At 36.1% G+C, this 22,910-nt stretch overlaps 1 protein-coding gene across 5 annotated transcripts in view; it reads left to right on the forward strand.

Moving 5' to 3' along the window:
- The window catches only part of LOC115291555 (probable ATP-dependent RNA helicase DDX60), a 101,725-nt gene that overhangs the window by 48,767 nt on the left and 30,048 nt on the right, over positions 1-22,910 (forward strand). For all 5 annotated transcript variants that reach the window (XM_029939044.1, XM_029939075.1, XM_029939061.1 and 2 more), the window contains 7 exons: positions 4,870-4,974; positions 5,536-5,664; positions 6,991-7,115; positions 11,732-11,890; positions 15,293-15,440; positions 16,955-17,107; positions 19,247-19,351. In XM_029939044.1, coding sequence (XP_029794904.1) covers positions 4,870-4,974; positions 5,536-5,664; positions 6,991-7,115; positions 11,732-11,890; positions 15,293-15,440; positions 16,955-17,107; positions 19,247-19,351 — 924 coding nt within the window. The remainder of the gene's footprint in view (positions 1-4,869; positions 4,975-5,535; positions 5,665-6,990; positions 7,116-11,731; positions 11,891-15,292; positions 15,441-16,954; positions 17,108-19,246; positions 19,352-22,910) is intronic.

A 22,910-nucleotide genomic window follows, 5' to 3' on the forward strand; every position in this document is an offset into this window, starting at 1 on the left:
CAGAGTCCGTCTGTGACCTCCTTAGCTGGAAGTAATCTTCCTGCATAATATCTTGTTTGTATTTCTTGTATGACACCAGTCATGATCAGCTTGCTGCTTATGTTACTTATATACATGTCTCCTTTCTCTTACTAGAATAACTCCTTGTATCCTTATGAGTTCCTAACAAACTGTGTATGTAAAAGGTGCTTAATAAATGTATGGTAAATAAAGACAGCCAACTTAAACTGAGTACTTTTACTTTGTGTTCTAAGAATTTTCCGTATTTTGTGTCTTGGAAACATCACAACAGTTTTAAGATGGATGTCTTGTTAATATTCCCATTTACAAATGAGGAAAGTGAGGCATAGAAAATTCAGCTAACTCATTGTGGCACCATGAGTAAGTGTTGGGGGCGGGTTGCAATCAAGATAGAGTACAGAGCTTGCCCTGTCACCACAGTATTCTGAGTAATCTGTTGGCTAAATCCTTGGATGAGTAAATGCATTAGAATCACTTTATAGCTTTTGGGCTATGATACAATGACTTCTAAAAGCAACTGAATGAATATGAATCTTGGTAATTTTCTAATAAGATTTTATTACAGACATTTCTCTTTTGTGTGGCAATGGCCCAGTCTAACCTATAATAAAACTAAACTATGGACAAAATTCCCTTAACAACTCACACCCCAAACTTAGAATATAGAAGATAGCCCACACATCAATAATAGATTTCTTTTTCTGCCTCTGCCTCTCTCTCTTTCCTTTTCTCTTTCTCTCTGTCTCCTTTTTTTCTTTCCCGGTCATCACTTGGCACTTTTATAACAGCATAGTCTTTTAAAAAATATTTATTTTGTGTAGGATGGTTCAAGGCAGGTTATCTTTAAGTAACAATGAGCACAGTGATTTGGAGTACCTAGCAAGCATGGCATTTTGGTCCAAGGCCCTTTCCTGTATTCTCAGTCGCTATTAATGGAGTAACTGGAAAGCAGCAGAACTTCTGCAGTGTGCTCTGACCCTGTGTGACTTCTGCAAAGGTCATGCTGCTGTCTGAGTCTTCTTAAGGCTTCTGGATTTTCTAGCAGTGATGGAAGGTATACTCAAAGCCTGAGCATTATTAAATGTGTTTTGACAGCTGTGTGTGTAGCATATGTTTTTTAGTATGTTTCCTAAAGTAGCATCAATAAAAAATAAGCAGATTTTTTCCAATCGAGTAAATAATTCCTGATCTTGTGTTAGTATACTTCAGATTAATATGAAAGAACTGAGTGGCGAGAAAAAGCATAATCAATTGTGGCAACATAAAGAGAGAAGTCATCCACCTTGATTGTCACCCCTACAGTTCCATCATGGAAATAGTTTCAGAAGGGAAGGGGTGGAACAGGATGAGTAAACTGGCCTTAATCCAACTGAGGTGAAGGATTGCCCTTCCATCCCTATAAGGCTTACTTCTGGCAAAAAGCAGAGCTTGGCCTTTGCCACCCATTACCATGCCACACAGGAACAGCTGCTCAGTCCTGGAGAGCTGTCAGTCCCCGGAAGTCCTTGAAAGAACTATCGCCTCTTTCTGCTCAGTACACATCAAGGCCTCCTATGGCCTACGGAGTGAGGGACAGTGTAGTTTGCAAAAATAACATCATGGTGTAGTACTATTGTATTTACCAAGGAAGGATGGTATAAGTCTCTGACCTTGGATTTCTCTTCCTTTTCTATCTGGTCTGGCTCAGGTTTTGGCCAGTTCTTACTATATATTAGAGAACAATTGAGCTGAATTCCTGGATTTTAGCCACAGAATTATTAAACCAGTTAAAAAAAATTAAGACTTATAAGTTGATCATTGAAAGTCGAGGCATCAGCCATGTGCCAAGTATTTCAGAAAACCTATTACACACATTATCTAACTTAATTCTTACAACAAATCTATGGCAGAATTATTGTCCACTTTAGAAATGAAGAAATCCAGTCTTCTATAAAAAGGCTAAGCAAGAGACTTAAGAAATCATAAACATTCTAGTGATAGAAATAAGATTTATATATTATAAATTGTGATAACATTTTGGATTTATTATATATATTTATATATATATGCACACATTTTTAGTAGGCAAAAAGTTACCACTTTCAAGTAGCATTTTCTTAGGATGATTTATTTTGAGAGAGAGAATAAGAGAGAGAGCAGGGAAGGGGCAGAGAGAAAGGGGGATAAAGAATCCCAAGCAGGTTTTATGCTGTCAGCACAGAGCTTGGCACAAGGCTTGATCCCACAAACTAACTGTGAGATCATGACCTGAGCCAAAATCAAAAGTCTGATACTTAAACCAAATGAGCCACCCAAGTGCCCCACCACTCGCAAGTAGTATTAATAAAGGAACAAAATGCTAACATTCCAAAATAACGTATTCAATTGCTATGTTGACATAATGCAATCCTTACCATCTAGCTAACTTTTAATGCTCCAGCTGAGGTGCTAAATGACAATTACATGGATGATTGCATCCTATAGTATTTTTCGGAGCCTAATTTAATACAAATTGATTTTTATGTACTTGACATGTACCATTGTGAAAGCTTAAAGTGTATAACATGCTGATTTGATACATTTATATGTTGCAATATATTACCCTTGTAGCCTTAGCTAATACCTCTGTCAGATCATGTAAGTGTGATTTTATTTTTTGTGGTGGTGGTAATTAAGATCTAGTCTCTTAGCATGTTTCATGTTTATAATGCAGTCTTGTTGTCCATAATCTCTATACTGTGCATTAGATCTTCAGGACTTATGTATCTACTAGTTTTAAAAGTTTAAAAATCATGCTGATATGCATATCTTATTTGATTTTACCAGTCTATAAGGCAGAGGTACAGATATTTTGATTCCTAAACTGGCATTTTTAGGTAGATTTAAAACTAAATCTTCTAATTAAAACCTACTGTAGTTTCCATTCTACCAAACAGCACCCCTCCACCCCTGCCCCCAACAAATGTGTTGTGTTTGGCATGGCTTTATTAGCCAGGAATTTCTAAACCTAGTTTTATAAATTAACAGCTATTTGCTAAAACAAATGCCCTATTGTCGAATGATTTTGGAGAAATCTGTATATTGTCCCTTCTTTGGGATTTAACATTTCCAATGGCAAACCTTCTAGAAGCCTATTGAATAGAACACCTGTGAAAAGACAGCCCCCCTTTTCTTGTAAAGAATACCTATTGGCCTTTCAGGAATCATGGTTTGACAGGTGAGTGACTTGTAGCAATAGTGACTGAAAATACCACCAGAAACAGGAGTTTTTGATTTATACTTTAAAATACTTGTGGAAAAAATAATGCCATGCATTATCAAAAAGGCTTAAAGCAGAACCATGAAACTGAGCTGGGGAAGAAGCTTTCTTGACTGTCTTGAAGGTGATCTGAAAGGCTTAGTCTTAAAGATGACCTAGTTCTTATCTTGGAACCTAAGCAAAGAAGATTTGTCTGTCTTATCCTGGGTTGGTACTCTAAAGCAAAGAATCATGTTCCTAATTGAATCAATTTCAGCTATAGGGTACAGGTTGTGTTTTCTTGTTTAAACAGCTCACCAAACTTTCAGCTTCCCAGTACTGATTTGAAATGTGGATGCAGTTTATAGAGAATTAACCCAATTAAAAGGTTTTGGGAAACAATAAACCCTCTTTTTGGTGTTTTTATCTTTTACCCAATTTTGATAAATCAAGCACACTCTTGGCTTGTGTGTTGTTAGCACGTAGCACTGACCATCATTTTAATATTTTAGTTTAGTCCTGTTTTCAAAGTTTTTGGGTTCATGATAATGACTTGAAAAAAGAGGAAGAACTGAACTAAAACAAAAGTATTTATTTGGGGTCTTAGAATAGCAAATTGGGAAGCAGAGATTTTTGTCCCATTGAAAAGTAAGTATCAGGGGTCTATTAGCAAGTCCTAGTGTTGCAGGAGTTTTTTACTTCAGTTCCTCAGGTTCCTTGTCTCCTGGCTTCAAAGAATGGAGAGGTAGACACAAAATGAGTATCAGGCAAAAGTTTATTAGAGCATAAGATCAGAAAGGAAGAATAGTAGGAAAGCTCTCTAGAGGAGACATTTGAAAGTGAATGCCTGTGGACTATAGGCAAGGGTCCTTGTTTTATAGGGTTCTGGTCAGCTCCCCCCTTTCCTTCTCCCTAGTTCCTTCTCAAGTCCTACCTTTATTGGCTTGATAAGTCTAGGCGCTGGCTTGTCCATTCTTGATTGACTCATTTCCATTGAGAGGGGTGGTCTATGGCTATATCATTCCTTTCAGGTTATACATTTTATGGTCTGCTACTTATTTTTAGTTAGGTCTTTTGTCAAATTCCTGAGGAAAACCTGAGGGGGAGTAAGTGGGGTCTGTTACAGTCTTAAAAAGAAGCTTATGCCTGAGGGGTTTGCTGTGGTCAGACCCTCCTAGGATTGTTCCAGAATATCTTTTCCTACCCTGGTCTCTCAGGTCCTAATCGTTCCCTCTCTGCCTATTTTATCCCAAGTTTCCCTATCATACTGGAAGTATGAGGAAATGTACACAAGTTGTTTTCCAAAAATTATGATTGGAAAATGTGATTGAATTTTATAATTTATTGGTTTTCTGAGTGCATTATGTCACTTACTAGGAAAATCTCTTTTTCAGAGTGTCCAGTTTATATCAAGAATGCACATGTACCAGTCCTGTCTTCAGTCCTATGCCTTTGCCCAATTCAGTAGTCCAGTGTAGTTCTTGTTTCAAAAAAAGAATAAAGTTTTAGTCCTAAACTAGTCTCTCATGTTCAGAGGTTTTACACAGATTTACAAGGCAATGGACAGAACATAAGCTAAAATAAATAAAAGAAAAGAATATTAAAATTTTTTAATTTTATCTAAAATGTAGATTGAAAAGTATGGATTCCCTTCTGACCTTACCCTCTCCCCTCGAGAAACCATCCAGCTTTATGATGCCATGTTTCAATTCTGGGAGAGCTGGCCCAGGGCCCAGGTAAGTAATAATTACACAATTAATCTCCATTAATTTTATTATAGTGGATGGTAACATTGCTATTCAGAAAGACAAAGTCTCACCCTTTCTGATCATGAGCATCTAATCTTTTAAAATCATCCATACCCTCTCCAAAATAAAATTGCCCTTTCTCAGATATTCTTCTTTCTAATATTTTGTGTATTATTTTAAGGGGGGTGCAATGCCACTGAATTCCTGAAAATATTTCTTCTTTCAGTTTCTGGGATGCTAAAATATTGTAGTCTCCTATTACATCTTGGATTCATATTTCTTCCTCTTCTTTCATTGTGCTTCCTTCTTTCTGTATGCCTTAATTGCTACCTGTTTTCATCTTCTACTTGATTTTTCTCTGCATTCTTTCCTTTGAAGAGTTCATCTGTCCTATTAGGTTTATATACTGGAAACTTTGGGTAGGTAAAAAGACATTTAATAGTCTGTACTCTCAAGAAGTTTGTAGTTTTGTTAGTGAAATGCATAATTGAGAAATATCTTTGGATTTTCTTGGTGATTTTATTTAATTTTGTGGCATTTCTTTTCAAGGAGTTGGATCCAGAGAACTCCATTCATTTTAAGAATAAAATAGTCATTAAAAAGTTGGATGCTAGAAAATATGAAGAAAGCTTAAAGGCAGAATTCACAAGCTGGATTAAAGACGGCCATGCTGAAGAGGTAATTTTCACATGTTTTTTTGGCAAAACAATATGTTCTTTGTTATTTGTCTTCTTGAGTTACCATGTTGTCATTACTACTACTACTACTACTACTACTACTACTACTACTACTATTATTATTATTTTAGTCTTCAATTTTCATTTTAGGACTTTAAGTTGAACTGGAAGTCTAGTGATTCTGAGATAGAATACAGAGAGAAAAAGGAAATTGGTCTTTGTTTAATACTTTGTGCTTTCTAAACCATGTGCCAGAAGGCCAGGAATTCCTGTTTGGTGTTATAAGAATAAGAACAGAGGTGTCACCTGTCCACAGAGCCAGTGTTCTTAATGTCTTGACAGGAGAAAGATTGAATCACATGTAGATGAGAAGATGTCTTTACTCCTTTGTCTTTTGCTGTCTTGGGATTTTTTTTAAGCTTTATTTATTTATTTTGAGAGAGTGAGAGAGTGGGGGAGGAGCAGAGACACAGCGGGGAGAATAGCAAGCAGTCTCCACGCTGTCAGCACAGAGCCTGATGTGTGGCTTGATCTTATGAACTGTGAGATTATGACCTGACCCAAAATCAAGAGTTGGATGCTTACCTGACTGAACCACCCAGGCATCCAAATTGTAACTTTTTTCTTTTATGGTTTTTATTTCAACTTGTAGAACTATTTGTATACTAAAAACCTTAACTTGGGATCATATAAGTTTTGCATGTTTGTATTAAGTAAGTTGAAGATGGTCTTTATATTTTGAAGTTGGTTTTATTGTCACACATTGTGGTTTCTGATTTGGGGGGAGTGACATATATTAGACTTTTCCCATGTGAGTTTTCTACATTACATTTTGACGTAGATTATCTCCTGTTTAGAAACATAATTAACTTACATTTCCTGTCATTTATTTGGTCATTTAAAAACGTTCAAAATGTATATGAAAGTGATTTTTATACACGACATGGAGAGAAACTAGTTTACCCTACCTTCAGCCATAGTGGAACCAGTATCATTTACTCAACAACTTCTTTCTGACTGGTTTGTGTCGACTTACATAACTGCATGTTAAATTGAGTATATGTGTGCATGTACATAGATCTACGTATCTATTTCTATATCTATATATCCCTTTTCTTGTTATTCTTTTAGCGCATTGATTTGTTTTTTCTTTGATGGTTCTTTATAAAACTTTGTATTCTTATAATTATTTTGTTATTATGTTTTATATTAAAGAAGCACAGAAATATAGATCAGACAACCATGAAAATATTTTAGCCAAAAGTAGTAATTCCTTTTTTATTATGCAGCATTTAAAACTAATAAAATTTTTTATTCATTGCTACAGGCCAAAATGGTTCTGAGGAATCTTAGTCCTGATTCAGTTTTTAGTTCAGGAAACATGGTAAGAATGTTTCCACTGCTTGTTGAAAAGCTAAGGAAAATGGAAAAGTTACCGGCATTATTTTTTTTGTAAGTCATCTAATTTAATTTGTTTTTGTTTATAATTTATATCAAGCTTATTCTTTTAAGTTGAGGAAAGTTGCAAAATTCACTGTTTTGATAAACTATTCATTACTGGTTTTGGTGTTCATTTGCTATCAGAATGCATATTTCGCATCTTTGTAATTCAGTTCTTGAAAAAATTTTTTTACTTGTGTCATTACGAATTGCCATCTTTAAATAGTTTCCTGCTCCACTTTTTTTGTTACCTTTTTACTATAAACTATTGTATTTTTATTTAGGTTTTATAAGTTTCTAGTAAATAGTGAGGTCCTTTACAAAATAAGTTGAATGTTTATGCATACAGATATACCACATACAATTAAGGTATCCTTACTATATGTTAGCATCTTTATTCAGGGGGTATTTTATTGTTTTCAATTTATAGTTATGAGAACTGTAACTTTGAGACACTGCTATCTTGCTAAATTTTATGTGCTACAGCATGAAACAGCTTAAAATTGAATGTAATCACCCAGTTTTGCTGAAGTATAGGTTATACCAAAATATATTAATTGGATAACATTCTTTATCCTAGATGAACTTTGATCACATAGTTTGGGATCAAAATAAAATACTTTATTTACTTTAGATAATTTCAGAATTCTATAAGCCATGGAAGCTTTAAAGAGGACACAGATATAAGTGAATAAATGAATGAATAAATAAAAGAATAGTAAATAAGGCAGCATAATCTTGCTTAGGTGGCCAAGTTTAATGAAACTTGTTTACACATAAATAGACATATAGTAGTTAATCATTACTGGTAATATATATTTAAAATAATACTGATAATTAAATGTATGGTTGTGTTTGGAACTTTTGGAGATTACAGTACAATTGTTCCTTTTACCTTTGTTACTGGGACAAAGAAAATAAAATTTCAAAATACCAAGAAGTTACACAGCCCATTAACTTAAATTTAGAGTGTGGCTACAGATTTCAGTTAGACACAAACACAATTCTGTGCATCTGGGATATTTCTGAAAGCCACCCATGAAATAAATATCCAAAAATAACTGTATTTGTTCTTCCTGTACACATACATACTTAAAACATTTAAAAAGTAAATATTTTCACCTAATATGTGAAGGGAGTCAAGAGTTACAAACTTCCAGATATAAAATAAATAAATTATGGAGATGTAATATACAGCATAGCTACTATAGTTGATAATACTATATTGCATATTTGAAGGTTGCTAAGAGATGTGTTCTTAAAAGTCCTTATCATAAGTAAATAAATTCTGTAATGATGTATGGTAACATATATTAACTAGACTTATTGTGATCATTTCATAATATATGCAAAGACTGAGTCATTTTATTATATACCTGAAACTAATATTATGCTGTATGTTAATTGCACCACAATTAAAAAAAAATAAAGGGCAGTGTACAATAGAATACATAGCATTTTGTGCACCTGTAAAGGCTTCTTTGGAACCTTTGCCTAGGAGCACAATCACTATATTTTGTAGTATGGACTAACTACTGGGGTATATGGAACATGACTTTTTCTAATGTGGTTTCTGAGCTTATGTCCTGTCAGTAGTTCATTAGGGTCCCATTGTGACCTATCATCACAAGTTTGTGGGATCGGTTTTTCTAATTCTTGTCATTCTGATTGTGTAAAAGCATGTCTTGCTACTGTTGTAATTTGCATTACTCTGATCAGCATTGACTTTGAGCATTTCCTTCAAGTACTTAGTCTTTCAAGTTTTTGCTTATGTACTATTCAAGTAATTTTTCTTTTGGGTTTTACAGCTTTTTTTCCTGTTTTTCAGGAATCCTAATTAATTCTTTGTCAGTTACTAATTTGGCAATTATCTTCTCTGAGTCAAGCACTTGTCCATTAACTTTGTCTATGCTATCTCTTCTTAAACATTTACCTTTAATTTTGATTCATTAAAATCCATCAATGTTTAAAAAAAGGAAAATATTTCACAAAAATATCATAGATTTAATTGTGCTTGAGGAATTGAATCTTGGCAGGTCTGTGGAATTTTGGGCTCTTTACAAAACCTACTGTGAACATCCTTGGTCTTATGCAGTTTGATTTTGCTCCTTAGTAGCTCCACGTCATCAACAAAATCAGGATACTTCAGGGCTCAATCTATGCATCTGAGAGATTTTCAAATAATAGTTGTGCCTGTCAACCTCTCCAGTCTGGTTTCTAGGAAAAAATGCGTGAGGCATATTCAATGTTAATGACAGTATCAGTGTGCTTAAAACATACATTTAATAGTCAGGCTCAAGTCTGGATCCTACCTTTGCTCTCAATTAGTATGGCACTTCTACATTCATAGCAAAGTGGATGAACCTCGAGGGTATCATGCTAAGTGAAATAAGTCAGGTGGAGAAGGACAGATACCATACGTTTTCACTCATAGGTCTAATGGGAGAAACCTAACAGAGAACCATGGGAAGGGGAAGTGGGGAAGAGTTAGGGAGAGGGAGTGAGGCAAATCATGAGAGACTCTTGAATACTGAAAACAAACTGAGGGCTGAAGGGGGAGGGGGAAAAGGGAAGGGGAGAATAGACATGGAGGAGGGCACTTCTGGGGAAGAGCACTGGGTGTTATATAGAAATGAACTTGACAATAAACTGTAAATTAAAAAAATAAAATGGTTGCCCACCTAAAACAAAACTAGTATGGCACTTCTAAACAGCTACTTAATGACTTTGAGCCTTAGTGTCTTCATCTGCAAAATAAAGTGATAAAAATAATGATGCATAGAGTTGGGGTGAGAATTAAATACAAACAAATCATGAAAGTCCTAAGTGCAGCACCCCCCAGTATTTTTGGCTGTAGTCCAGTCTTGAGCATATTCATTCCAAATAGGTTATCAGAGAGATTTAAGAGGAAAAATTATTTCCAAGTGATTTAGATTTTTAACAGTGAAGTACTGTGATGAAAATGATGCCATTTCATACATATGTACACCTAGATCAAGTAAGTTGCGTTAATTTAAAAGAGAAGCAATATGATTGCATAGTTAAGAACACAGACTTGGAGGCCAGACTCTGCCCTATGCAAGCTGTGGAATCTCGGCAGGTCACTTATGTTTCCATTTTCTCATCTGTGAAATAGGGATAATGAGAGTGCTTTCCGCATAGGATGATTGTGAGCATAAAATGGGTTGATATATTTAAGTCACTTACAGTAGTGTCTGAGAATAGTAGGTATAAGTATTTACTCACTTTATTGTTTCATTGTTGACTTTATAAAATATCCTGCCATATGGCATAGACTGCCATTTTTTAAATCCTTACTTCATCAGTATGCCAATTTATTTGCTTTTCAGTAGCTAACAAGATTTCTTCTCAATGCTAGCTCTTTAAAGACTTTAGAAAAGCTCTTTGCCTTACAATTTACATTTAGATAACTTTATTGTGTAAAGTAACTTATGATTTGCTATAAGAAGCTGTGGTTAGTATAGTAATATTGGCTATTGGCTACTCCCAGCCACAGGATTTTGCCAACACATTATTGTGAGAAGATTAAAACTTCCATGGATGTTTCAGTCTTCTTATCAAAAGTCCTAGCTTCCAGACTCAGGGAAATGCATGTGATGTAAAGATAAGGAATTTCTAAAAATTTTACTTCCCCTAGAAACATATTACTTTCACATACCATGAGAATTTGGTCTTTTACCTATTTTCCTAATTAATATATCAGGTCTGAAAGGGCCCAATGGTTACAATCTGGACTAGGTCTCTAGTTTAAGTCCTACAGTGGCAGAAGTCTGGACCACTGGGTCCCTAGGTATTTACATTTCAAAAGGTATAAAGCCCACACCTTGGAAACATATCTGGATTGTAAAGGCCAGCAACACATGAGATTTATCTGTTTTTTGGAAAAAGTAGCCACCATCCAGAAGGTTAGGGTGAGAGCCCAAGATTGTCTCCATTCCTGCTTAAGAGCAAATTTTTAATGTATGATCTTACTGTATATATAGAATCTAAAAAAGCTGAACACAGGCAGAGAATAGATCGGTGGTTGCCAGGGACTCAGGAGGACACAGGGGTGAGAGAAATGAAGAGATGTTGGTCAAAGGGTACAAAACTAATTGTTATAATATGATTAAGCTCTGGGGATCTAATGTAAACCATGGTGACATGGTGACTATAGATAACAATACTGTATTGTATACTTTGGAGTGGCTAAAAGAGTAGATCTTAAATCTCACCACTCTAACACACAAAAGGTAACTATGTGAAGTGATGGATGTATTAACTAACCTTATTATGGTAATTACCTTGTGATATCCATGTATATCAAATCATCATGTTGAACATCTTAAACTTATACAATGTTACATGTCAATTATATTTAATAAAATTGGAAAAAAACAAAGAGAAGAATAAATGAGTCTCTAAAATTCACAAAAGATGTATGAAATCTGAACTTACGTATATTTACATCATGCTAAGGGCCTTTGATTCTGTTAGGAGGCAGATCTAAAGATTAGTGGAATTAAAAACTCAAGTATATGTCAGAATGTTAACGGTAGATGGAAATATGATTTGCATCTTGATGTGACATTGTTTTCAAGGCAAGGAGTCTTTTCATTCGTTTGTAGATTCAACTTAGGAGATGTAGAACAGAGGGCTTTAAGTGTGAAAACTTTCCTGGAGCAAAAGCAAGAGGAAAAAAGGCCTTCCAAAGCTGACAAAGAAGCCCATGACTTGACTAACAAACTTCGAAAAGTTAAAAAATCCATCGAGAAACAAAAGGCAATGTAAGTATTTGACTAAACAAATCAGTGGTTAAAAGATTAAAATACTTCACACCTCCAGTTGGAAACATACTTTGAATGTGCAACAAAGAAGTTCTAATTACTGCTTGGACATAATTCCAAATTGTGAAACTTTGGGCGGGAGAATCAGATGAAGGTAAGTGACCATGATATTTATATATATATTCCTCAGTTGCACAGATGAGTCTCATTTAAGACTTCAGAGAGGTAAGACCACAGCCTATGAGCATAGGTGGATTATGTGCCTGATATAATCATCTCTCAGACAAAGCATATATGACTCCAACTCTCAGTTCTTAGAACAAAATCAACACACGTTGTCTTGGTTCACAACATGGAGGTGTCACTGATTTACCATCATGGTCATATAAGTGAACATAGAATGAATTTTAGAATGGATTGAAATGCCAATTTTATGCTTGGTAGAACTTAAAAATTTTTTTTTTAAGGTTTATTCATTTTTCAGAGATAGAGAGACAGAGCATGAGGGGGAGAGGGACAGTGAGAGAGGGAGACAGAGTCTGAAGCAGACTCCAGGCTCTGAGCTGTCAGTACAGATCCCGACATGTGACTCAAACTCACAGACTGTGAGATCATGACTTGAGCTGAAGTTGGACGCTTAACTGACTGAGCCACCCAGGTGCCCTGGTAGAAATTTATTTTTGACTCTTTCTCATTCTCATGTCTAATCCTGACAACTCCAGGTCCAAGATTCTCTCCTTATTATTCTCTCCATTTTAGTTGCTGCCTGGTTTAGTTGCTCATTATGTCCTCCTTGAATGATTGCAGAGTCTTTTTTAGACTCCAGAGCCTTTGAGTTCACTACTCTCCAGGATAGCTAACAATGGCTCTTGCTAACATTCAAATTGATTAAATTATTCCATGTTCAATATTCTTTTTTCCTTGCTTAGATGATAAAGTCTAAATTTTTTGGCTATTGTTGGTATGGCAACAGGTTTTGGGTTTTGCCCTAAGTTTTTCAGTTTTACTTCCTACCACTCCCCTCCAACAATATTCAATATTTATGGTTCTCCTTCTCTGACCTGTTCTACCTCTGTTTTTCCATGATCTGAGCCATCTGTCTGATTGGACTCCTTTCTGATTGCCCCCAAAACTTACACTCATAATTTTGCTCTCTCTTCTCTGAATCTTGCCTGAATTTTCTAGCTGAATTCAGTACTCTTGTTTTCTGTACATTTAATATTTAGTAAGTCAATTATTATAGTGCATTGTTGCTATTTTTACTTGTCTTTCTTTTTCCTACATTATTAGTATTTCCCTCTTTTTATCTCCAGTGATCAGCATGTTGCTTGGTAGGTGATAGTCATTTCATAAATATTTTTTTCCCCAAAATAAACTTAAATTGTATTGCAGTTTCACTTAACAGTATATAAAATGCTGTGTTGTGACAGGTATCAACTATCCGTTAGATACTGAATCAATTTTTCTTAAGCACTACTAACTGCTTGCTTTTCTTGAAGCTAGATCATTCTTAAAATTTCCCGTTAGACCTATGAGTGCAAACATATAGTATCTGTCCTTCTCTGCCTGACTTATTTCACTTAGCATGACACCCTCAAGGCCCATCTACTTTCCTACAATTGGCCATATGTCATTCCCTCTCATTGCCATGTAGTACTCCATTGTGTATATATACCACATCTTCTTGATCCACTCATTAGGTGATGGACATTTAGACTTTTTCCATGTTTTGGCTATTGTTGACATTGCTGCTATGAACATTGGGGTACATGTGCTCCTATGCATCAGCACTTCTGTATCCCTTGGGTAATGAATCTGAGCAATCAATCTCAGATACTTCTTCAAAGTTGACACAACTTTTAGAGCTTCTCTGATTCAGATTTCTCAAATTCTATAGCAAGGTTTAATTCGCTGCTGAACTTTCTGCTTATATTCTTTCTGCCTGTTGTATTATTTCCTTGGAAGTTATGGAAGGTGAAGAGCCCAGACAGAAACAGTGTAGGAAGTATAAGCCTTTTTAGTAACTGATCTTTAGACACATTTCTTCGGGGTATTTGGAGCTATCATTTCAAATTGGATTAGTGACCAACAGTTCACACTATGAAAATATAGAGAATGTTTTAATACTTTGTTCAGTACCATCATTATGTGGAGAGTGAGAGAGGGCCCTGCCTTGGGCCCTGTGTTTTGGAGAGTACTACTCTGGTCCTCTTCTATTTGTATCTATTCCAATAATATTAGGAGTCACTGGATCTTAGGAGGGTTGGCCACCTGGAGCTCATTCTCACCCTTTTAAATTCCACACAATATGTGGGCCTCCATTAGTACTCTGTCTCATGCTCTGCAAACATTAGCGCCAGCACTTTCCATAGTTATATCCTTGAGTTAAGGGTTATGTTAGTTGAAGGTGAAAACTCTTAGTGATGGGATACACGTGAGCTCATCTTCTCATATCTGGAGTTTTCTTATATTTGCAGTTAAGGGGAAAATTGAAAACAACAGAAGAAAGGGTAACTGACCTGGGTATCAGTAAAAAGGCTGTTACATTGAGAGGTAATGGATAATACAGTCTGATATAGCCATATCTTAGGCAAGATTCCCTAGTGGTGCACCCTGAAATGAGGATATCGTGTAAGTGATTTATTGAAAGGTTGAGCTTGTGAGGACCTGTAAGAAAGTGAAGGAAGCAGAAAAAGGGAAAGTGAGGAAAACATGCATAGATAGGTCTTGCTGCAACATTACCTGAGCCTGGCCCAACAGGGAGATCTGAGAGCATCACAAAATTGCCCCGACTTGGGTCAAGGTGGCTGATTTTTGTACTTCAGGGAAATACTAATTACTGGCTATGGGCAACCTCCTCACTCCAAGAAGAGGTTGTAACCTCATAGACATTTCCAGGCAGCTCTTCTCAGTTGAGAACAATTCTCCAGGGAACAGTGTAACTGAGACCCCTTCCTTACCAACTGAACGCAGAGTACTTATACCCTCTGTACAAGAAGGGAAGGAGAATGGTCTGAAATTAGTGATGTGGAGCAAGGGGGGCGCCTACATTACCTCCAAGCCTAGTGTAAAGAAAGATGAGAAGGCGAAAATGATCACCAAGTTAGCAAGGAGAATCAAGGTCATCTAGGGAGAACTGGACTTAGTAAGAAGGCTACTTGCAGCAAAAAAGGTAAGGGAACATTCAGGGAAAATATGGGTACACAGGGAAATTTTTTGCTAAAGGATCACAAGGCCCAGGAGCTAATGAGGAAGTGCATTAGAGGAGCAAGTTTGAGTCACAATAGTACAGATGTATATAGGAGTGAATGCCTGGGTGATGATGGGGTCTGGGAATTCTTGGGCTTACCTATGATAAGCCACTCTGACTATTCATTGCTTCAAATTTATTTTTATGCACAGAGATGAGAAAAGCCAGAAAAATCCCAGAAAAATGGATCAAATGCTACTACATGAAGCTGAACATAATAATCTACTCAAGACTTTAGAGAAGAACTTGGAAACCCCTCCAGACTGTACCTATGCTAATCAAAAAGCGATAGACACAGAGGTCAGCTTGTAGAATGAAAGACTCCTCCAGAAAATGATCTCACTCATCAGCTGTTATTTCGCAGTTATACACAGTGTTGAATGTAATAACTAAGTGCAATCTCTACTAGAATAGAAATCTCTGTGTGTGACCTTCCAGAGGGCTCTGCACAGTATGTCTAAAAAAAAATAAGATCTGGATTTATAGATTATTTCTTCTTTGTTAACAATAAACACCTGAGAGGGTCTGCCCATTTATTATTTTTTCTTTCACAGAAAGGCTTTTTCACGGCCTGAATTCTAGACTTCAATCCCACATGTTTAATTTGAATATCTGGGTACATATGGTTCAATACTCTAAATCATGTACACAGAATTTGTCAAAACCAGCAGCTTTCTGCTTTCTAGTTAAAACATATTACCAAAAGGACATTAACATATCTAAAAGTGGTATATCATTTTCCTTAAAACATTTTTAATGCAAATAATTCACGCATTCAGATAAATCTCAGAATACATTAGTATAACAATAACAGCAATGCCATCAATCAGAAGTAATTACGTATCTTCGGAATGAACCTTTCATTTGTGACTGTACACATGAACACGCACACAGACACACACAGTTCTTTTTTTTTAAGTTTATTTATTGATTTTGAGAGAGACAGAGATGGGGTGAGTGGGGAGGGACAGAAAGAGGAGGAAGAGAGACTCCCAAGCAGGCTCTGCACTGTCAGCACAGAGCCCAACATGGGGCTTGAACCAACGAAACTGTGAGATTATGACCTGACCTGAAACCAAAAGTTAGACATTTAACCAACTGAGCCACCCAGGTGTCCCCACACCCAGTTCTATTATATCCTTTTTTTTTTTTTTATAAACTTTGTGGTCTCTTTTTAATAACCATGAATTTACATCATCCTTTGAATTCCTCCTTAATATTCCATCGCATGGATGACTATACAACTGAAGTGTCTTTGGCTTTTAGACCCTTAGGTTTTGCTTTTGTTTTTGTTTTGTTTTTTTCTCCCTCTCATAAGCAGTGTTTATCTTTGTACATATAACTCCAACAACTGGATTTCCTGCTTAAGGAATGGTTAATTTTAAGGCCATTTGGGACAGATTTCCAGTGAGAAGTAAGCATTCCCACACTTGGGGAGAGAAACCTGCCCTGCCTTCCTGGGGAAGTTCCTCTTTCTCCCTTGGGAGAACTGACTTCCTTCAGGTTATGCACTCCCTCCTATCAGAACGCCTTCTCTGGGTATTTTCTCACTGTGTTGTCAGGACTCCTCACCCCTGTAGTGGGGTGAGACAGTGAGAGACAGCCTGTTCAAAGATTTCAGAATATTTCCTATAGTTACTGCTGCTGCCGTCAAATGTTCTTTGTAATCACATAGAGTCCATTTCAAGCATTTGCTTCATTTGGTCAAACGATTGCATAGTATGACTGTTAGTTTCATTTGAATATTTTATTTTGATTTAAATTAAACTTAGATAAGAAATGATCAAAATCCCTAATGCTCTTGCTTCTTTCAGACTTTGCAGATGGTGTTCAATCGAGTAAAATTCACAAGAAAAGGTGCAGAACTGAAGGCTTTGGCAAGAAGGGGTATTGGATATCATCACAGATCTCTAAGCTCCAGAGAAAAACAGCTAGTTGAGATTCTTTTTAGGAAAGGGTTTATTAGGGTAGGTAAATGTTTTCCTTCCAAAAAGTGAAACTATGTCTATATGAAAGTGAATGTCTATGTAAAGTGGAAAATGACTTTTTTTTCATCTAATCATATCTTTTCTTAAATAGCCCATAATGTCACTGCATATTCTTCCATCTCATTTAATTGAGGGGGGGAATTCTTGGGCTTACCTAATCTCTTTTTCAAGAGATTAAAATATTACCTACACAGATACTTTTCTAAATATTTCTGTTGCGAAGTATACCTATTATGATCTTGGAACAACTCCTTGCTTTTTCATTTATAATATCTAGGGAGTTTTGTCAGCTGTTCATATAATTTTGGCTATAGACATTCTTTCATGGGCTTGGAGGACACTTATGATAGGAATTTGTCCAAATCTTTTCTCCATTTAATAGCCAAAAGAAGACCAGGCATGTATTGCTTTCTCAGTGCCCCACTGCATAACTTGGCAATGAATCATTCCTAAACGAGGCACTTCTAAATGCTCTCTGCCCTATCACTAACAATGGACAGGAGGAAAATTACCCAAAATAGCTTGAAAACATAATAAAACCTTACTATGTTTTATGTGCCATGTTTCATGAGGACGCATGAGGATAGTCTGGATAAATCCACAAGGAGGGTTTATATAGTTTCTTAGTTCACATCTCGAGTAATATTTAAAAATCGCCCCTGAGTTTTAAGATAATCCATATTAAATTTTTGTATGATGTATATTACATTTGTGTGTGAGAGAGAAAGACAGAGACACAGAGAAACACAGAGACACAGAGAGTGAAAGGGAGACGGACAAAGAACAAGTGCAGGAGGGTTGAGAGGAGAGAGTGAGAAAGTACTACTCTAAGGAGTATCTTTTAATCTTGAACTAAACGTTGAGAAAATTTTTAATCTGGATAAAAACAAAACTATATCATTAACAACTTTGCTTAACTTTTAACTAGTAACAAACTACTTATTTACCTTAAAAACCAAAATTTTCTCCATGATTATAAATTTAGGAAAATAGGCACACTATTTTGATCAGTATGTCTTGTGTCTAAAATAATATATGTTAAGTGGTAGTGGCTTAATTATTATTATTTTAATAAATGAATAATTGGATCACTCTAGAAAAGGCACGATGGAAAAAGTGATAGCTTTGTTTTAGAGAACTCATTTTTTAAAAGGTATTTATTCTAGTTATAGTATAAATTTAATGTTCTTACTTTTTCCACTTTTGTTTTTATGGAAGAACCTTAGAAGAACAGTTAACAAATGGTGTTTGTCATTGTCACAGATATATTCAGTTACAGAAGAATTATATAAAATTATTCCATATACTTGAATATTAAAAAGAAACTATAGCACATATGACAATGTAAAGAGAAAAAGAGGGCCATATTAAAAATATCAAACATTATGTGAAAAAATGAGCAAAAATTGATCATTTAAGAAATTTTAAAGTTTATCCTACCCCGTTGTTAGTCAGTTATCAATGCAATTCAGAGGGAAAAATGAACTTCATTTTGATATTATTATAAAATATGTTATTTCCAAAGAAATAACCTTCACCAATAAATTATAGTGGGTGAAGTAAGCAATTGCTCAGAAGCGGATTTGTAAAAGTATTATTACCCTGATATAAGGAAATTCCCTTTTGAGTCATTATTAAACAGTTACTGAATTATTACTACTACTACCTGTCATATACTCTTCTCAGTATGGAGATATAATGACGAATAAGAGTCTGGTATAGGACAGAGAAACAAATACTCCTACTGTCTCACTTAGTCATTAATGCTATGCAAGAGAAATAATGTAGGATAGTGGGGACAGATATTTTGGATGTAACAGTCCAGAAATTTCTCTTTGACATTTGATCATAGAACTGAACAAACCAGATGAATATTTGGGAGAAGAATACTGTGTGCAGAGCAGTGACTGGTGTGGTCCTGGGTTGAGAATAGACTGGGTGTGTTTGTGAAACAATAAGAACACTACTGTGCCTAGTGTATCTAGCCACTTGGTTCACTTGGGAGAATACCATTTTCCCACTGTGGTTCAGCTGAAGTTCAAAGAGTTTCAGTAACTATGTGGCATTCTAGTGAAATGCTGTTTTATGACATAATTGGTTTTTTTTTTCTCTCTCTAGGTGGTAACAGCTACTGGGACACTTGCTTTAGGAATCAACATGCCTTGTAAATCTGTGGTTTTTGCTCAAAACTCAGTCTATCTGGATGCTTTAAATTACAGACAGGTATCTCAATATGTGTACACTCACTATTACATCATGAAAATATGATCATAAAATAGTAAAAAAAAATGCGAGCTGTTAGTTTACAAACATATCGTGATTCGTGTGCTAGCACTCCTTAACATTCATTCATGCCTGGCCGTCATTTTTAGCTGTGGTAGAGGGGAAGGCACATGAGCTTGGGACTGTGTGGCCGTCACTAACCAGATATGTGACCTTAGGTGCGGTACCTGGCCTGCCTGATCCTGTTTTCTGATTTCCAAAATAGGGGGAATAACTACTATCCCGCAGCAGTTGTAAAAGTTAAGTGAAGTAATTTGTACAAAAGATACACACCAAAGGCACCAGGTTAACATGTACTCATTCGTTTTCTGTGTGCATGATTTTGCACTCTGAACTTAATACTTCTGTCTTCTTTGCTCCCAATACACGATCTATTACCGAGCCCATTTCACTGTTCCCCTACATGTAGCGGTATTCGATTTTTGCCTTGCAAAATTTCTGTTTTCGCTATCTCTCATCATACATTCTTGGCCTTGTATTATTATTTTTAAATGTTTATTTATTTGTTTTGAGAGAGAGAGAGAAAGAGTGGGGAAGTGACAGAGAGAGAGGGGAGAGAGAATCCCAAGTAGGCTTCTCGCTATAGTAGAGTCCGACACAGAGCTCCATAGAGTGACATGGGGCTCGATCTCACAAACGATGAGATCACGACCTGAGCCAAAATCAAGAGTCGGATGCTTAGCTGGCCGAGCCACCCAGGCCTTGTATCATTAAAACAGTTCTAGAGATTTTTGATTCTCCTTACTCTCCTATGACCCGCACACAGTAGTTTGTCTTTATACAGCTTCCATACTCAGGAACATTGGATGATTATTTCTGCTAGTGGCATCAAATTTAGATATATCAGCCAATATTCAAATTTTCCTCTTACTTCCTCTTTCCTTATAGACCTTGTTTCTACCCAATGTAATGCCCTTGATATTTCCCACCACTTTATCAACCCTTACCTCTACCCTTCTGTTTCTTCTCCTGATCCTGTGTTCTGCACGAGCTCTCCTCTCTCACATCATCTTTGGGAGTCACAGAGTTAGGCTTCTGGATCAAGGGTGTTATAATATTTCATAAATTGAACTTGGGAGTCAAGTTATGAGTATGAGTTCAGGACCTTTCACTGTCTGGTGTTTAACTATAGACAAATTTCTTCTATTCCCCATGCCCATATTTCTATGCTGTAAAATGGAGTTAATGATCATATCTACCTCCTATGGTTTTTGTGAGGTCTGTATAAAAAAAAGTACAAAGGATTTAGCACATTCTAAGCACTTACTATATGAGAATTAATATAACTTCTATAAAGAGTTTGTTCTTTTTTAAATTCTTTTTTTTAAACATTTATTTATTTTTGAGAGACAGAGAGAGACAGTGTGATCAGAGGAGGGGTAGAAGGAGAGAGGGAGACACAGAATTCGAAGCAGGCTCCAGGCTCTGAGCTGTCAGCACAGGTCCTGATGCGGGGCTCGAACCCACGAACTAAGAGATCATGACCTGAGCTGAAGTCGGCTGCTTAACCGACTGAGCCACCCAGGTGCCCCTATAAAGAGTTTGTTCTTGCTTTCCATAAGGAGCATTTCTGAATTTTATCTTACTCATGTATTTCCCCAATCTGTGCACAATTTTTATGGTGAGTTGTAACACAACACACTGGTGTGTGAGAAAGGAACAAGAGAGGAGATGTGGGATATGAGAGAATAGGTGTAATTAGTTTAGCAATAAATGAACTATATATCATGATGCAAATATCTAGCAAAATTTTTGGCATGAAATAAGCATATAATAATGATAAATATCTTATTCTCAGCTCTATCTTAGCCATGGTAAATTTCCTAGGTGTCACACTGTTGAATTTTAGTTTTGTTTTATTTAGTGGTTGGACCTATGCACTTAGTCTGACTCCATGTACACTATGATGGACAAAGTATTGGGGGGAAGTTTTATCTTTATTTTTTCACAAGGGTTTTTTTCTTCCTTTTCAAATTTTTATTTAAATTTGTTATTTAACATGCAGTGCAATATTGTTTTCAGGAGTAGAAGTCAGTGATTCATCACTTACGTACATCACCTGGTGCTCATCATAACAAGATCCCTCCCTAATACCCATTACTCATTTAGTTCATGTTTAAGAGTCTCTCATGGTTTGTTTCCTTCTCCATTTTTTGTTTCCTCTTCCCTATGTTCATCTGTTTTGTTTCTTAAATTCCACATGTGAGTGAAACTCTATGGTATTGCTATTCTCTGACTTATTTCATTAGCATTAATACATTCTAGCTCTATCCACATGGTTGCAAATGACATGATATCATTCTTTTTGATGGCTGAGTAACATTCCATTGTATATGTATACCACATCTTCTTTATCCATTCATCAGTTGCCAGACATGGGCTCTTTCCATAGATTGGCTATTGTTGATAATGATGCTATAAACATCTGGCTGCATGTACCCTGTCAAATCTGTATTTTGTAACCTTTGGGTAAATACCTAGTAGTGCATTGCTGGATCATGGGGTAGTTTTCTTTTTAACTTTTGGAGGAATCTTCATAGTGTTCTCCAGAGTGGCTGCACCAGTTTGCATTCCCACCAGCAGTACCCCTTCTCCACATCCTTGCCAACACCTGTTGTTTCTTGTGTTGTTATTGTAGCCATTCTGAAAGGTGTGAGGTGGTATCTCATTGTGGTTTTGATGATGAGTGATGTTAGGCATCTTTTCAGGTGTCTGATAGCCATCGGGATATCTTTGGAAAAGTGTCTATTCACATCTTCTGCCCATTTCTTAACTGGGTTATTTGTTTTTGGGGTGTTGTGTTTGATAAGTTTTTTATATAGAAACTAAGCCTTTATCAAATACATCATTTGCAAATATCTTCTCCCATTCCATAGGCTGCCTTTTAGTTTTGTCGATTGTTTCCTTTCCTGTGCAGAAGCTTTTTGTCTTGATAAAGTCCCAATAGTTCATTTTTGCTTTTGCTTCCCTGACCTCTGTGATATATCTAGTAAGAAGTTGCTACAGCTGAGGTCAAAGAGGATGCTCCCTGTCCTCATCTAGGATTTTAATGGATTCCTATCTCACATTTAGGTCTTTCACTCATTTTGAATTTATTTTTGTGTATGAAGTAAGAAAGTGGGGCAGTTTCATTTTTCTGCATGGTGCTGTCCGGTTTTCCTGCCACCATGTATTTAAGAGATTGTTTTTTCCTACTGGATATTCTTTCCTGCTTTGGTGAAGATTAGTTGACCATATAGTTGTGGATCTATTTCTGTATTTCCTATTCTGTTCCATTGATCTGTGTGTCTGTTTTTGTGCCAGTACCATACTGTCTTAATGACTACAGGTTTATAATACAGCTTAAAATCCAGATTTGTGACGCCTCCAGTTTTGTTTTTCTTTTTCAGGATTGCTTTGGCTATTCAGGGTCATTTATGGTTCCATGCAAATTTTAGGATTGTTCTAGCTCTGTGAAAAATGCTGGCAGTGTTTTGATGGGGATTGGATTAAATATGTA

The sequence above is a fragment of the Suricata suricatta genome, chromosome 1 (assembly GCF_006229205.1).
Source record: "Suricata suricatta isolate VVHF042 chromosome 1, meerkat_22Aug2017_6uvM2_HiC, whole genome shotgun sequence".
Lineage (NCBI taxonomy): Eukaryota > Metazoa > Chordata > Mammalia > Carnivora > Herpestidae > Suricata > Suricata suricatta.